The sequence below is a fragment of the Tachypleus tridentatus genome, chromosome 8 (assembly GCF_004210375.1).
Source record: "Tachypleus tridentatus isolate NWPU-2018 chromosome 8, ASM421037v1, whole genome shotgun sequence".
NCBI classification, from domain to species: Eukaryota; Metazoa; Arthropoda; class Merostomata; order Xiphosura; family Limulidae; genus Tachypleus; species Tachypleus tridentatus.
The window spans coordinates 147,406,235-147,421,256 of NC_134832.1; the positions used below are offsets into that span (position 1 = coordinate 147,406,235).

Here is a 15,022-nt window from a genome sequence, read left to right on the forward strand (position 1 = left end):
AGGTTTAAACATTATTGAGACAGCTATTAGAGAAGAATTGGGTCGCTAAGTATCAGTCTGTAGCTGAGATAACCTTAAGATTGTAGTGTTTCAACTTTTATAATTAAATAAATCATTCACAGGTTCTGGATTTCAGATAGACATTATTTAAACATCTATATTATGGAGTTTAAAATGATGGTTCATATAATTCCTTGCAATTAAACTAATATGAACAATTTCTACCTAGAAAATGTCTTCCATATATGACAAAAAGACAAGAAGCTTAACTTATAGAATGACATCTGGTACAGAGGATTGGATGTCATATATTAAAACAGTTTTGAATGAACTAATTGACTAACTAGTTGGTGACTGGCATTTCATGGATAATGTAAAGCCACCAAACAATGAATGTTTTTAGGAAGAATATGTTAACCCTTTCTAGCACAAAATTATTTTTACACTTGCACAAAGGTATTTTAAAATTGAGGTTTTAGAATATCAAAGATGAGCAAAACCATTTTTCTTGATGGCATTGGAAAATCATAGAAATACAGATCAATTTGAAACACCAGGACCATCCAGAAAGAGACATTCAGTGAGTTGTAAACTAATCGTAGTAATCAAAATGTTGTCTTATAATAAGTGATAATCCATAAATGTAATGTCTCAGGCAACAGAATGCAAAATAATCAAGGACTTTCATCTGAAACACAAGTTACTTTCAGGAAATATCCATTTAACCATTACATATCTCAAGCAGCTTATTTTGTTGTTTTTTTGTAGCACACTTCCGTACAATAGAGTATCTGCACTTTATCTATCTTGGAGAACAGAACCTCGGATTTTAGAACTGTAACTGTAAATTTACTTCTGATCCATTTATGGACTTAAAAAAACTGTATAATTTATTGCATGTGGAGTATGACTGGATATGGTAAGATGGACTATAACAGTATGGTGAGGCTCCAGACTTGTCAACATAACATCATGAACTTCTATATTTGAAACAGCTATTAACTTCTGTAAAAAATATAATCACTGACATAAACGTTGCAGTAACAAGACATATCGCCAGTAACTTCTTTGTTTATAGTTGCTTGGGTAATTCCCTCCACTCAGAGAATGAACAGGTATGGAAAACTTTCATAGAGGAGGGTTACTTATCACACCAAACATGTTACAACATAAACTAAACTAATAACTAAAAATGGTGATAGAAACTAACAGTTGTAGTTTGAATAATGCTAAGTATTTTTATACGTAATAACGTATAAATGTCAAATTTTAAATTAATGCAATGGCTGATTTTGTTTTCTAAAGTTAAAGCCATCAGCAGCCATCTGTCGCAAGTCAAGGTCAGAGTGTGATCTCCCAGAATTCTGCAATGGAGAATCTCAATTTTGCCCAGAAGATATTTCAGTTCAAGATGGAAGAGAATGTGGAAATGGAAAAGTAAGTTGTCTTGATTTCAGACGGTAATGGTACATTAGATGTTCTTATGACAGAGATTCTCTTCAAAATATAATTTATAGTTATGTGGAAACTAAGAAAATCATAATTTTCTCCCAGTGTATAAATAAGTTAAGTTTCTTAAAATGTACTTCATTTGATTATGTATATGTAATGTATTTCATGTTAGGAGGATGGATAGAATTATTATATTTAAACTCTGGGTTTGGAAAAGAAAAATAACTCATATCCATGAGCTCAGTGGACAAAATTTTCTTATGGTTGCTAACTTTTGAAAGCTGTATATACATGTTTCTTAAATTACTAGTCTCTTTCAGTTCAGTGGAAGAGATTTCATTGTGGTTGTAACTCCTGACAACAACTTAGTACGTCACTCGTTTTTATTGGTTACGTAGAATAAATTACGCAGACTAATTATTGCAGATTTGAAAAACAATTACTTACTGAAGGTTATATTTAAGATTATTGCCCATTAACTTTTATGTTGAATAAAATAATTGTAATCTGACTGTTTGAAATTTTTTATTACTATTTGTTTATGCTTAAAATCCTCCTAAGCTTGAATACATGTACCATGATACCTTTTGATCACTAAAGTTAAATGAAGTTACTTATGAAAGAAATAGGATTCTTATATTTCATCACACCTGTCTTAGCTTCTGATGTTATTATGACAGTCTGCTTCTGTTAATAATATTTAACAGGCATATTGCTATCACGGTCAGTGTCGTGACCACAACGACCAATGTCGTAGATTATGGGGTGACAGTCAGATGGGGTCTTTACAGTGTTTCAAAGAGAACAAGAGAGGTTATCAGTATGGAAACTGTGGCTATCAACAGCAGAACCAGTCTTACATAGCCTGTGAGCCAGAGTAAGAAATCATTTAGATTTACATAGCCTGTGAGCCAGAGTAAGAAATCATTTAGATTTACATAGCCTGTGAGCCAGAGTAAGAAATCATTTAGATGTACATAGCCTGTGAGCCAGAGTAAGAAATCATTTATTTAGATTTACTGTTATATGTTAAAGACGTAAATATTTGATTTCAAATCGGCTTATTGGTAAAATTAGTAAAAATGATATCAAGTTATTAATAAAAATAACACAAGCTACATCACTTACTGACATCACAGAAAGATATCCAGTATGCTTAGTTGAATTTGCAGATTAGCAAAAGTCCTATCTTATGGTAAAATTATTGTAAAAGACATTTTTACTACATTTAATGTAAAAGTAGTTAATGACAGTAATGGACATACCCCAACTACATTTCATGGTGATGTGATATTTGAAAAAACATATTTACACTAAATTTAATAACAATTTGGTCTAACTGAGAGATTATTTCTTACTACACCTAAAGACAATGTGTCATTAATTATATCAAGAGATGTCTATTGCTGACATCAAATTGCCATTAGCTGTGGTATTATAATTTCTTACAAGAAACACATTGTTATGAAATGTTGTAAAGATTGATGTGCTGTTATCGTCAAAATTGTTATAATTATGTTTAGTAAACGTAATTAATTATAAAGTTTGGTAGTGATAGTCTGTTATTAACGTTATTTTAATATAAACATAAAGCATCAGTTATAAATATAAATCTGGTTTGAGATACAGTATGATTTGCCTGTTTATAGACCATCACAACTTCTATACCTACTCTGACAGTAATTAACATATTATTTACCTTAAGCCTAAAATCAAGCTTTGGCTCTTGTTAGATCATCTGGCTGCTGTTTCGTTTAGTTTAAATGAACCTATTAATCATATTGTTCAGAAGAAAAGCAAGAAATCAGATTAATATTGAGTAAACCCATCATTATATGCACTTATAAAAATACCAGTGGTAACATTTAGAATTAGGTACAATGTTGTATATTTTTAAATGCAGGGACATTTTGTGCGGCCTGCTACACTGCTCAAAAGGAGAAGACCTTGTGATTGGGTCAAAGTCTAGTTATACTCGATATACGTCTAAATGGAGTGGCTCTTCTGAAATCATTTGTGTCATGGCAACTGTAGATATGGGCTTGACTGTCAAAGACCCTGGACAGAGTCCTGATGGTGCAAAATGTGGCAAATCCAAAGTAAGGGTTTGGAAACATCACCTGTTAACTAAGTGTTCCATTTAATCAAATTGTTTTACATATTTACACATAACGTTTAAGATGAGGTGTAACTCTTAAGAAGAAAAGATGGCAATTAACAGAATCAGCTGCTTTCCTCCATTAAAACTTAAAATATTAGATTTGTAGCTACAGAATGTCTGTAAAATACTACAAAAAAGAAAGGTTGATAAAAGTGTCCATTTTCTAAAGTTTGTGTTTCAAACACTGTGATTCAGTTGTGAGTCAATTAGAAACTAATATTTTGTTTTTTTTTGTATTTCAAAAACACTATTGAAGAAGATTTGAAAGAGTATATTGTTATTCAGCATCGGTTGTTTCTATATCTCAGATATTAATTATTATACCTCTATAAATGTATGATAGTTACATAAATACAATAATTTGAATATGAATATGTGAAACTTAAACATGAACTAATTACCCTTCTGTTAATACACTAATTAAAGTTAGAAATTCTTTTCACCTCAAGCTGAAACATTGTACTTTCTATCTTTTATAAGGGAAATTTAAATGAAAACTTTCATGATAGTCTAAATACATTTCCACAGATCTTTTAAAAATGTGGCAAATTCTAACATGAAGTGTAATGACCAGGTGTTGTATATTAAGCATCTGTTAAACTGCTAAGGGATTTCATTAAACTAATTAACACCAATTAATTGTTTAAACAGGCTATCAGCATGAGGCTCACAGTCAGCATTTATTGGTAACATGAGTGTAGCAGCATCCACACAACATATGATCAATTTTATTGGTAGCATGGAGGTTATATTTGGCACTTATTCATAACATGGAGAGTTGCAGCTTCCACACAACAACATATGATCCGTTTTATTAGTGGCACAGAGCTTACAGTCAGTATTTATTGGTAACATGGAGTGTAGCAGTATCTATATAACATATGATAAACTTTATTTTTTAAATTATATTTATTTTGAACTTACCATGTAAAATAATACATCTTTATGCCATTATATTTGATCTGTGAGTTCACTTATTTTCTTAAAATCAAATTAAATATTTGTTTATATGTAGCAGTATCTATATAACATATGATAAACTTTATTTTTTAAATTATATTTATTTTGAACTTACCATGTAAAATAATACATCTTTATGCCATTATACTTGATCTGTGAGTTCACTTATTTTCTTAAAATCAAATTAAATATTTGTTTATATTTTTTTTTTAAATATTTATTTGTATTAGATGTGTCATGAAGGAAGATGTGTGGATGTTACAGACATAATTACATCCTGTCCATACAACTGTTATGGAAATGGAGTAAGTACTTAGCACCTAATCATTGCACTCAGTAACTGTTTCGTAGCATTTCATTAAGTCTAGGGTGCCTTTTTTATTTTAGTAATGTTTATTAACCAGGCCAGTGACTTATGTCTAACAAAATAATATGTGATAGCAGTCAATACAGTGAACTTTTGTCCTTATTTAAATTCTTTAAAATATTAATGCTTAAATTTGCTCTTCTGGTTGTGCCTATAGTTATGCAACAGTAAAGGGAACTGCCATTGCAATGAAGGATATGGACCTCCATACTGTAACAGGCCAGGCTATGGGGGTAGTATTGACAGTGGGCCAGCAACCAGGGGTAAGATTTACGTTATTTTATTTTGTTATTATTGCCATGTTGAGAACTACGTTTTTTGTTTTATTTACAGGGATTTCTTCTATTCATGTTGCTATAATATTCAGTAGCATTGTGTAAATTTACTTTGCCTGTGTTTTGGAATTAACTGAAATAGTGTGGTAGACCTAATTCAAATTTTTACATGACATTTTAACATATAGTTGTTTTATTTTTATTACATTTTCTTTACCAGCCTTATAACTTAAGATGATATTTTTACATAAAAATATTAAAATAAGGCTTTCAGTTTGTATCAAGGAAAGAGCCCTAAGAATTCTTCCCAATATTTCTACTGTTAACACATTTCTGATTCATTTTCCATATTTTAAAAGAGGCCTGTTAGTAAAACTAAAGGTTAGTTTTTTACAACAACAGCCTTTTAATGTAAAGGTAAGATCAGCAGTCTCTACTTATGAAGTGTTCCATCCAACTGAGGTTTAAGTTAAAATGAAAATTTTATGTAATATAATTGACAAACAGATTAAATGGCTTCTGATGTCTACAGATTTCAATATAGTTTAATGTATCAGCACCATTTCGTTAACTAAATCTAATGAGTAGGACCTTATGTGTCAGCTAGCAGATAGATAATGGCAGGATACTTTAGTATTCCTTGGAACTGTCTCAACCATTCCATTCTGAGAATTGAGTAGAAATTTCAAGAAAAATGGAACATTTTTGTGTTACATCACAGTTGGAAAAACAAGTTGTTTCGTACACAGATATTTCTCTTAATGCATGTCATATCATATTCTGTAATCAAACTGTAAACACAATATCTTTTTTTGCATTGTTTCATTTAATTATTTGGTTCTTGATATTCCTGCTGTTTTTTTTATGTTGTCAGTAATTTAGATGTTACTTATAGTAGTCATTTTTATTTATTACAGCTCACTATGGAAATATGCTTATAATTTATATCATGTGTCTCGGTGTCTTACCTCTGCTGTTTATCATTTGCTTAGTAGTTTACTGCTTACGAACCCAGGTGGCCAATACAAAAATTGGCAGAATTTGGAAAACATCAATCATGTAAGTAATTAATGACTCATGTAATAAATGTAAATTCTCAAATAAGATAATTAAGTAATTATATTGGTAATTTCTCTGTAAATAGTTTGCAGTAGTATTGTAATAGAGATGCCAGAAGACATTACACTCTCTGTTAGATATCCTTTACCAAAAGAAGTTAACGGATCTGATGATGTGTACTTTTCTTTTAGCTATCTGATAGTAATTTGACACCTTTCTTTTAAGTACCACACATATAATTGGAAAACTTGTATTGTAACTAAAATAAAATAAAAATAATTTAAGTTCTGTTCTTTCTGAAAAACTATTAACTATTTAACCAATTTTTCATCAGACTTTCATTCAACTGAAGGTTTTCATTTTCAGCACAAATTATCACTTCTTTCGGGGCAACAGCAACAATTCTTTGCCAGGAAGAAAGAATCTTCCAAAGTCAACTCCTCCCAACTTAACACAGAATATGATCTTCCAGAAAGAAACAACTTCACAAGCGAAATTCAGTGCCAATGATATTTCAATTCCTTGGCTTCAAACTTCAAAAATAAAAACCGAAAAGCACTGTATTGTGCCTGTCCGTCCTGCACCTCCTCTCCCAGAAAACAAACAGCCTTACGATCTACAACAGAAACCCTCTATGATTTTGTCAGGTTCCTCTTCAACACCATCTTCTATGACTGCAAAAACAGACGCTGTACACGTTCCAAAAAGTTCTGTTAACATATCTACACGGATGACACAATCACCTGTGTTACTGCTACCAAGTTCACTAAAGAAACCTTCCATAAAACCTCCTGTGCCACCTCAAAACAAAACTTCAATAACAGGATCAAAGCAACCAATCTCTAGTCATCCTCCACTACTACCTCCTACCAAGTCCAGAGTAAAGCTAGTCACAGAAGACAAATCTTTTCAGGGTAACCCCAAGAACACTGTTTGCTCAAAATATGAAATTTCTCAAACTGTTCAAGGTGGACACATATCACCAAAAATTGCCAACAAAACATCTTCTAGTGAGGAAGACAGAGCACCAACAGTGGCATCATTAAGACAAGCTTTTGAAACTGCCAATCTCAAGAGAAATCAAGATTGATTCTAGAACACTGTGTAACTTAAACTGTTGTGTAAATAAGTTGTACTTAAATCTCTTTTGTATGTATGTATGATTGTGATGAAAAATAGGTTATCATCCACACTCGGGTCTGTTTCTTCCCATGAAGGTGTAGTTAATATGTATCTGACTATTTCTGGTTTTACAGTTTGTTAATTCATCCAATGATGTCCTTAATTAATATATTCATAAAAGCTTTATTGAAGAGATAATACGGTTCAACTGGTATAAGCCAAACATGATTCCCCAAAACAACATGGTGCATTGTTGTGGCAAAGATGTTATAAAAACAAGGTTGAGTTATTAAAAACTGCAGTAGATAAAGTTGAATCTACATATATGACAGTATTATATTTAATTTCCACTGGTTTGAAATATTTATTTTGTATGTGATGATATAGATGTTTACAGAATAAAGAATTTAAAGAGTAAAGTTTTACAGCTATATATTGTAAAATGGAAGTACATGTGTGACAGGTCTGTCTTGATTCACAAGTTGTGGGAACTAATACATACAATAGACCTCAATCTTCAATTAAATTACATACACTATTTCTATTAATTATTTCATGACACCACCTTCAATTAATTTACATGCATTATTTCTATTGATTATCTTGTGACACCATCTTCAATTAATTTACATGCATTATTTCTATTGATTATCTTGTGACACCATCTTCAATTAATTTACATGCATTATTTCTATTGGTTATCTCGCGACACCATCTTCAATTAATTTACTCTACGTTATTTCTATCAATTATCTCGTTACAGAATCTTCAATTCGGTACTGTATTTTGTCTCTCTTTTCTCAACATTTTGTAAAGTTTAAATAAAATATATTCAAAGTCAGAGTTTGTTAATGGCAGCTGGAACTTTACAGATTACAGTGCTAAAACCTGCGGTTCGATTCCCCATGATGGACAAAGTGCAGATAGCTCATTTTGTAGCTTTGTTCTAAAATAATAGTTGGTTACTGAAGAAAATAAGTAAACAAAATAAATAAGAAATTTGGATTTTTAAAAACCTGCAAATAGGGATCGTAAAAAACAAGGAGCTGGATTGGAGATGCTGTAGATATTATATACTCAAACTACAAACCTCTTCTGATTCCGCCAAATGTAATTCTATGTAACAGCATGGAGCCAGAATAAGGGTTTGCAGTTTGAGTAAATAATGTACACAGTACCAACAGCCTTATTTCCTTACTTTTTTTACAATCCTTATTTGCAAGTTTTGAAATCCCAAAGTTTTTATTTATCTTCTTTATTAGCTTTCTTTTTTATGAGCAAAGGATTACTTGATATGGTAGCTAACTTTATACGTGTTAACGATAATAAACATAACTAGCAGTTTGCTTGATACGGTTCATGATGATTTACTATAGCTGTTGACTATTTGATCACATTAGTTTTAGATGTAAGATGATACGCTGCAAATGGAGGTTGTCATGAAGATTTGTTTGAGAATATAGTGAATATTATTAATTTCTGTATAACTATATTCTCTATAATGATAGCAATAGACAAATATGTGTAGACCAAGACCAACCCCACCAAGTGCAAAAAATTTTACCAGTTGGAAAACAGCTTTTTCAAACAAAACATACACGTCTAAAACGTCTTTTTAAAGGACTTTCTTGTCTGTTAAATAATTATTTTACAAAAGCATGTAATAGCATTTATTATCACGTATTTTTTTACTCCATTGTATACGTAATTATAAAAGTTAGCTCCCTAAAGACACTGTACAAAGCAGTTAGTATCTACATTTTAAGTTATTTAATCTACATCTATTATTAGTTGATAATTCCTGTTTCACCCTGTATTTAAGCTCTTTAAAGGAAAAAACAACAACAAATATTTGTAAGAAAGATAACTTCAAGGGGTAATAATAACATCGTGTACACTAGAATTATGAAAGAAACGAATCAGCTTTTCAATAACTTTACAACACCATATTTAGTGTTCTTCAAAGGTTTGGAAACATTATACCAAACAGATTTTGTTGTAGGCTGGCAATATAATAATAATTACAAAAGGGCCGTTTTGAGTGGATTTTATTTTCCTTGCAAGTTTAACATCCGTGCTTTTTGTGTATTTTAATATGAGTACAGACTTTGCAGTCAACAGTAAAGGTTTTAAAGTGTTGTTTAAGGTGCTTTTTGCCCAAACGTTCAATTAGTGCAATTTCTTGCGATCTCTATTATGAATCATTATCGTGGCTCATGATACAGAAACTTATTGCACATTTTGAAATTCTTCAAATAACCGATTTCTTTTCGCATTACAATTATATTTTATTACGCATTCATGTAGCTTTGAAAATTTAATCAGAAAAAAATCTTACATATAGTGTCAGTGAGCATGGACAGTTAACGAGTAGTGAAGACATAGTAGTGGTATAATATTGGTCTAACTACAGAAGTCTGCATAAATTACAAATGCCTCAACACTTACATCAAATGTTGTTCTGTTCGTTTAGGGCCCGGCATGGCCAAGCGTGTTTAGGCGTACGACTCGTAATCTGAGGGTCGCGGGTTCGCATCCCCGTCGCGCCAAACATGCTCGCCCTCCCAGCCGTGGGGGCGTTATAAAGTTACGGTTAATCCCACTGTTCGTTGGTAAAAGAGTAGTCCAAGAGTTGGCGGTGGGTGGTGATGACTAGCTGCCTTCCCTCTAGTCTTACACTGCTAAATTAGGGACAGCTAGCGCAGATAGCCCTTGAGTAGCTTTGCGCGAAATTCAAAAACAAAACAAAACTGTTCGTTTAACACAGAACCTACTGAAACTACATCGATGACTTAAGTTGTTATTATTGAACATATTTGCGTATATTGTACTTATTTTATGTTTTTAGGCGTTAGAAAAATCATTCCTATGTTACAGAGTTATACGTATTTTTTTTAAAAGACACGAAGTTATTAGTCTTTATAACGAAACTTCTATGAAGTTAATATCAGATTTATTTGAACGGATAGTTAATCAGGTAAGTTTGCTTGGACTATAATTCCGGATATTCATGGTTTAAGGACCGTTGCCGCAAAAATGCACTCCACACTTAGAACGATGACCAAATGCCAATATTCATTTAGATAGCAGTTGGTGTTGGATGCTGTTAACTAGTTGCCTTCACTTCATTACTTCAGAACTAAAGACTATTAAGCACAGATAGCTTGGGCATAATTTTGAGTGCAAATTGTAAAACATCTTAATATTTGTCGTTAGACTAAAATTAATTTTCTAATTAATTAGAAAAACATTAGTAAATATAGTATCTACATGTAAAATATTATAGTTAACAACTTCAGAAAAAAATATTATGGATCATTCAGTTACCATTCTACTGTACAGGTAGCTACAAGACAATATGATGGCCAAGTTTGATGTTAAAACAACACTACAATATGGTCATGTTTGAAATTCGACCAATATTAGCACGTCAATTACTACCCAACAACGTATTTTATCTGCTGTATAAAGCTAAATGGGTATCGTGGCAGGTATTACCGAACAGGACCCTGCATGGCCAGGTGGGTAAGGTATTCGACTCGTAATCCGAGGGTCGCGGGTTCGAATCCTCGTCACACCAAACATTCTCGCCCTTTCAGCTGTGGGGGCGTTATAATGTGACGATCAATCCCAATATTCGTTGGTAAAAGAGTACCCTAAGAGTTGGCAGTGGGTGGTGATGACTAGTTGCCTTCCCCATTGTCTTACATTGGTAAATTAGGGATGGCTGGTGCGGTTAGCCCTCGTGTAGTTTTGCGCGACATTCAACAAACAAACAAACAATACTGCCTAACAACGTTTGTTTTTTGAAATTCGCACAAAGCTATACGAGGGCCATCTTCGTAAGCCGTCCCTAATTTAGCAGTGTAAGACAATAGGGAAGGCAACTAGTCATCACCCCCACTGCCAATTCTTGGGCTACTCTTTTACTAATGGATAGTGGAATTGACTGTTACATTATAACGCTCCCAGGGCTGAAATGACGAGCATGTTTGGTATGACGGGGATTCGAACCCGCAACCCTCAGATTACGAGTCGCACGTCTTAACTCAACTGGCCATGTCGGGCCATGATCAACTCATCGTACCTGAGATGGGAAACAGTGAAAACTTCATCTAATAAACAAGTGCCAATATCTACTGAAATATATATATATACGAAAAACTTGTATGATTCACTGATTGTCACCCGTTAGTACAGCGGTATGTCTCCGGATTTACACTGCTAAAATCAGGGGTTCGATTCCCCTCGGTCGGCTGAGCAGATAGCCCAATGTGGCTTTGCTATAAGAAAAAAACACACACGGTTCACCGATTACTTTATGAAGAAGTGACTACCGAGGATACGTAACATGTTGTTTTTCCAACGTTTGCTTTCACTGATTTTTTTTTATTGTTATATATAACCGAATAAAAGTAAAGAGGGAATTTATTCAAGATTTAGCATATTTAATTGTAAGAATGTTAACTTTCAACACACTTACCGTTGTTTTGGATACAAAGCCTAACGCGATTTTGAAATTCTCCAAACACATTCTGTAGTTGTGTATAAGTTATGGCACTAATCACATTTGTCATTCTAGGAGAAAGATCATTTGGAGAGGAAAGCTTTGTTGATTAAACTTCAGTTTCCACATGTCCCCACAGGAAAAAATCTTATGGGGACAAATCTTACCCTCAGTCTTCCAGTTCGTTAATAGAACCAGTATCTTGAATTTTTTTTATCCAGTTTTGAACTGAATTTTGTGGGGCGCTTCCTTGTTGTAACGATCTCTAATTTTTCTTCTGGCGGCTGATACATACTTCAACTCAGCTAGCTAGAAAACGTGATTGACCTTTTCTTCAATTGAAGCCATTCTATAGAGTTTATTACCTGTAAAAAAAAAAAAAAAAAAGAACAAATGAATCATTAACAATTTTATTTAAATTCTGAGTAAATTTCATTTTTGTTTTATTTTACAGATTGTTTATAAAATATATAGCAAAGTTATAAATGATTCAATCCGCACAAGGACTTTACGGATATCCTGTATATATTAGGTTTAGTTCCTATTTGCAAGAGTTGCTATAGGTTGTTTTCTCCCTAGTTGGTCATATTAACCATTTTAATTATCTTTAGTATCATGTATGTACGTTATTGTGACTAAGATATAACTCTTTTTACATATTAGATTATGTAACTAGGATATTACCTTTAATGTGTAATAATAATATCAGATTTTTGAAAGTTGTGTATGTAAATGATTTACAGTGAAACTCCATATATTTTACTTATATATGTATTGATCTAGTCCCACAATATTATAATGATATTCATTCTCACTTTTGTTTCTGTAAAAAGCAGATTATTGAGATATTCAAAGTTTTCCCCTGGTACAGAACATACAGGTTTATCGTCCAAGAACTCGACTGCTGGATATTATGTCTTTCATCAGTAATAAACTTATATGCTCAAATCTAACTTAAGAAACTCATCATATATTTGGATTGAATATGAGTTGTTCGTAGGTCTGTACGAGGGGGAAACACCGATTATCTCGGTATTCGTCTGCTACTTTTACCTTGCCTGAGACCTACTGACCCGCCCCTGGTGTTAAATTTTGGCAACATGGCAACCTACTAACATCTCTTCTGGTGGCAACGTTTAGGTTCTATGACGTCTTCATCTTCGATGATATCTCTCCCCCCGCTGAGGCGGCATCACTTGAATGTTGAATTACTGCCCTAACAACTTATGTCACTACATCTCAGACTATAAATTGAGGTGGACAAAAATAAAAACTTCATCGAACAAAGTAGTGTCATTATCTACTGAGAAAAAACAAACTCGAAACTCAAGAAACTGTAAAGTGAAACGCTGAGTGTCGAATTAAATAAAAAGAATACTTTAGTGTCATAGAACTATATGTTTCTAGTATTAAAATGTCTCCAATACATCAATATACACTACGGAAATTAAAATATGAGTTTTCGAAAACGTCGATCATGTCATCTAGTGCAGTTTCTCTAACCCTAACTTAAACTAACAAGAACGAAAGCTCAGATTACCATTACTTTTAGAGTACAAATCACAGAAAAGGTTGGTTAGATTTTTCTCTTCCATTATGAATGACTTAATACCAACGTCAATTACAAAGAAAAACAAACATCTAAGTTTTGTTTGTTTGTTTATTTTTATAATTTCGCGCAAAGCTACACGAGGGCTATTTGCACTGTAATTTAGCAGTGTAAGACTAAAAGGAAGACAACTGGTCATCACCATCTACCACCAGCTCTTGGGCTACTATTTTGCCAACGAATAGTAGGATTGGACGTGAGATTATAACGCCCCGACGGCTGAAAGGGCAAACATGTTTGTTGTGATGGGGATTTGAACCCGCGACCCTCAGATTACGAGTCGTGCCTCCTAACCACATGACCATGCCGGTCCTAAAAAATCTAAGATTAATTCAACAAAAACAAACAGTTTTAAATACCTACTATAAAAATTCCTTTCTACACTTAACTAATTAATGAATATCAAACATCACATGTAAGTAAAAGAAAGAAATTCACTCAATACTTAAAAAGAAAGAAAGTAGTTTATAATGACGAACAAACCATCAAATCAGAGATTTTAATTTACAAATGCTAATGTCAGTCAATAAAACATGACAACAGTAAAAAAGTAATGGTAGAAAATGACCTTCCAACCTCGACTTCCTCTTTGAACCTAAACGACCCGGTTTCGCAGTTGCAACTGAACTTTCCAACCAAATGTGTTTAAACACGTTTGTCTGTTTTGTTTGTTTGTTTTGAATTTTCGCGCAAACCTACACGACAGCTATCTGTGCTAGCTGTCCCTAATATAACAGTGTAAGGCAGCTAGTCATCACTACCCACCGCCAACTCTCAGGCTACTCTTTTATCAACGAATAGTAAGATTGCCTGTTACATTATAACGTTCCCACGGCTGAAAGGGCGAGCATGTTTGGTGTGACGGGAATTCGAAGCCGCGACCCTCAGATTACGAGTCGAACGCTCTAACCACCTGGCCATGCCGGTCCTTGTCATTACAAGACAACTACACAGATAAGCACCTTACCTATATTACCGTACATGGACTTCAGTGTTGCTCCCATTTGTGGAATCAAGTGCTGCAAATAAAAAAATTCATAAAAACACTTCATATTAAATCTTCGTCTTAAACCAGCTTTTAAGAAACTGGACACCACGAACCCCTAGAGGTCTGTAAGTCACGTCCTAAATTTCATTAATATAGTTAGCAATTTTCCCCGGCATGGCCAGGTGGGTTAAGGCGTTCGACTCGAAATCTGAGGGTCGCGGGTTCGAATCCCCGTCACACCAATCGTGATCGCCCTTTCAGCCGTGGAAGCATTATATGTGACGGTCAATCCCACTATTCGTTGGTAAACTAGTAGCCCAAGAGTTGGCGGTGGGTGGTGATGACTAGCTGCCTTCTCTCTAGTCTTACACTGCTGAATTAGTGACGGCTAGCGCAGATAGTCCTAGTGTAGCTTTACGCGAAATAAAAAAAAACAAAACAAACTATTTAGCAAAATATGATTTATGGTAGAAAAGTAGTTTACATAGAAATAAATTCATATAAATTAAGCCAATCAATTTT

At 33.3% G+C, this 15,022-nt stretch overlaps 1 protein-coding gene and 1 long non-coding RNA gene across 6 annotated transcripts in view; one reads left to right on the plus strand and one right to left on the minus strand.

The window, feature by feature from the left end:
• Positions 1-7,815, plus strand: part of LOC143223708 (zinc metalloproteinase-disintegrin-like batroxstatin-1) — a 44,698-nt gene extending 36,883 nt beyond the window's left edge. For all 5 annotated transcript variants that reach the window (XM_076452024.1, XM_076452025.1, XM_076452026.1 and 2 more), the window contains 7 exons: positions 1,306-1,437; positions 2,160-2,329; positions 3,356-3,551; positions 4,804-4,878; positions 5,098-5,203; positions 6,133-6,274; positions 6,641-7,815. In XM_076452024.1, the coding sequence (XP_076308139.1) occupies positions 1,306-1,437; positions 2,160-2,329; positions 3,356-3,551; positions 4,804-4,878; positions 5,098-5,203; positions 6,133-6,274; positions 6,641-7,364 (1,545 nt within the window). In that variant the 3' untranslated portion in view covers positions 7,365-7,815. The remainder of the gene's footprint in view (positions 1-1,305; positions 1,438-2,159; positions 2,330-3,355; positions 3,552-4,803; positions 4,879-5,097; positions 5,204-6,132; positions 6,275-6,640) is intronic.
• LOC143223712 (uncharacterized) overlaps positions 1-15,022 on the minus strand; it is a 55,144-nt gene that overhangs the window by 723 nt on the left and 39,399 nt on the right. The window contains exon 2 of the long non-coding RNA XR_013013060.1: positions 11,880-12,268. This is a non-coding gene — a long non-coding RNA (uncharacterized LOC143223712). The remainder of the gene's footprint in view (positions 1-11,879; positions 12,269-15,022) is intronic.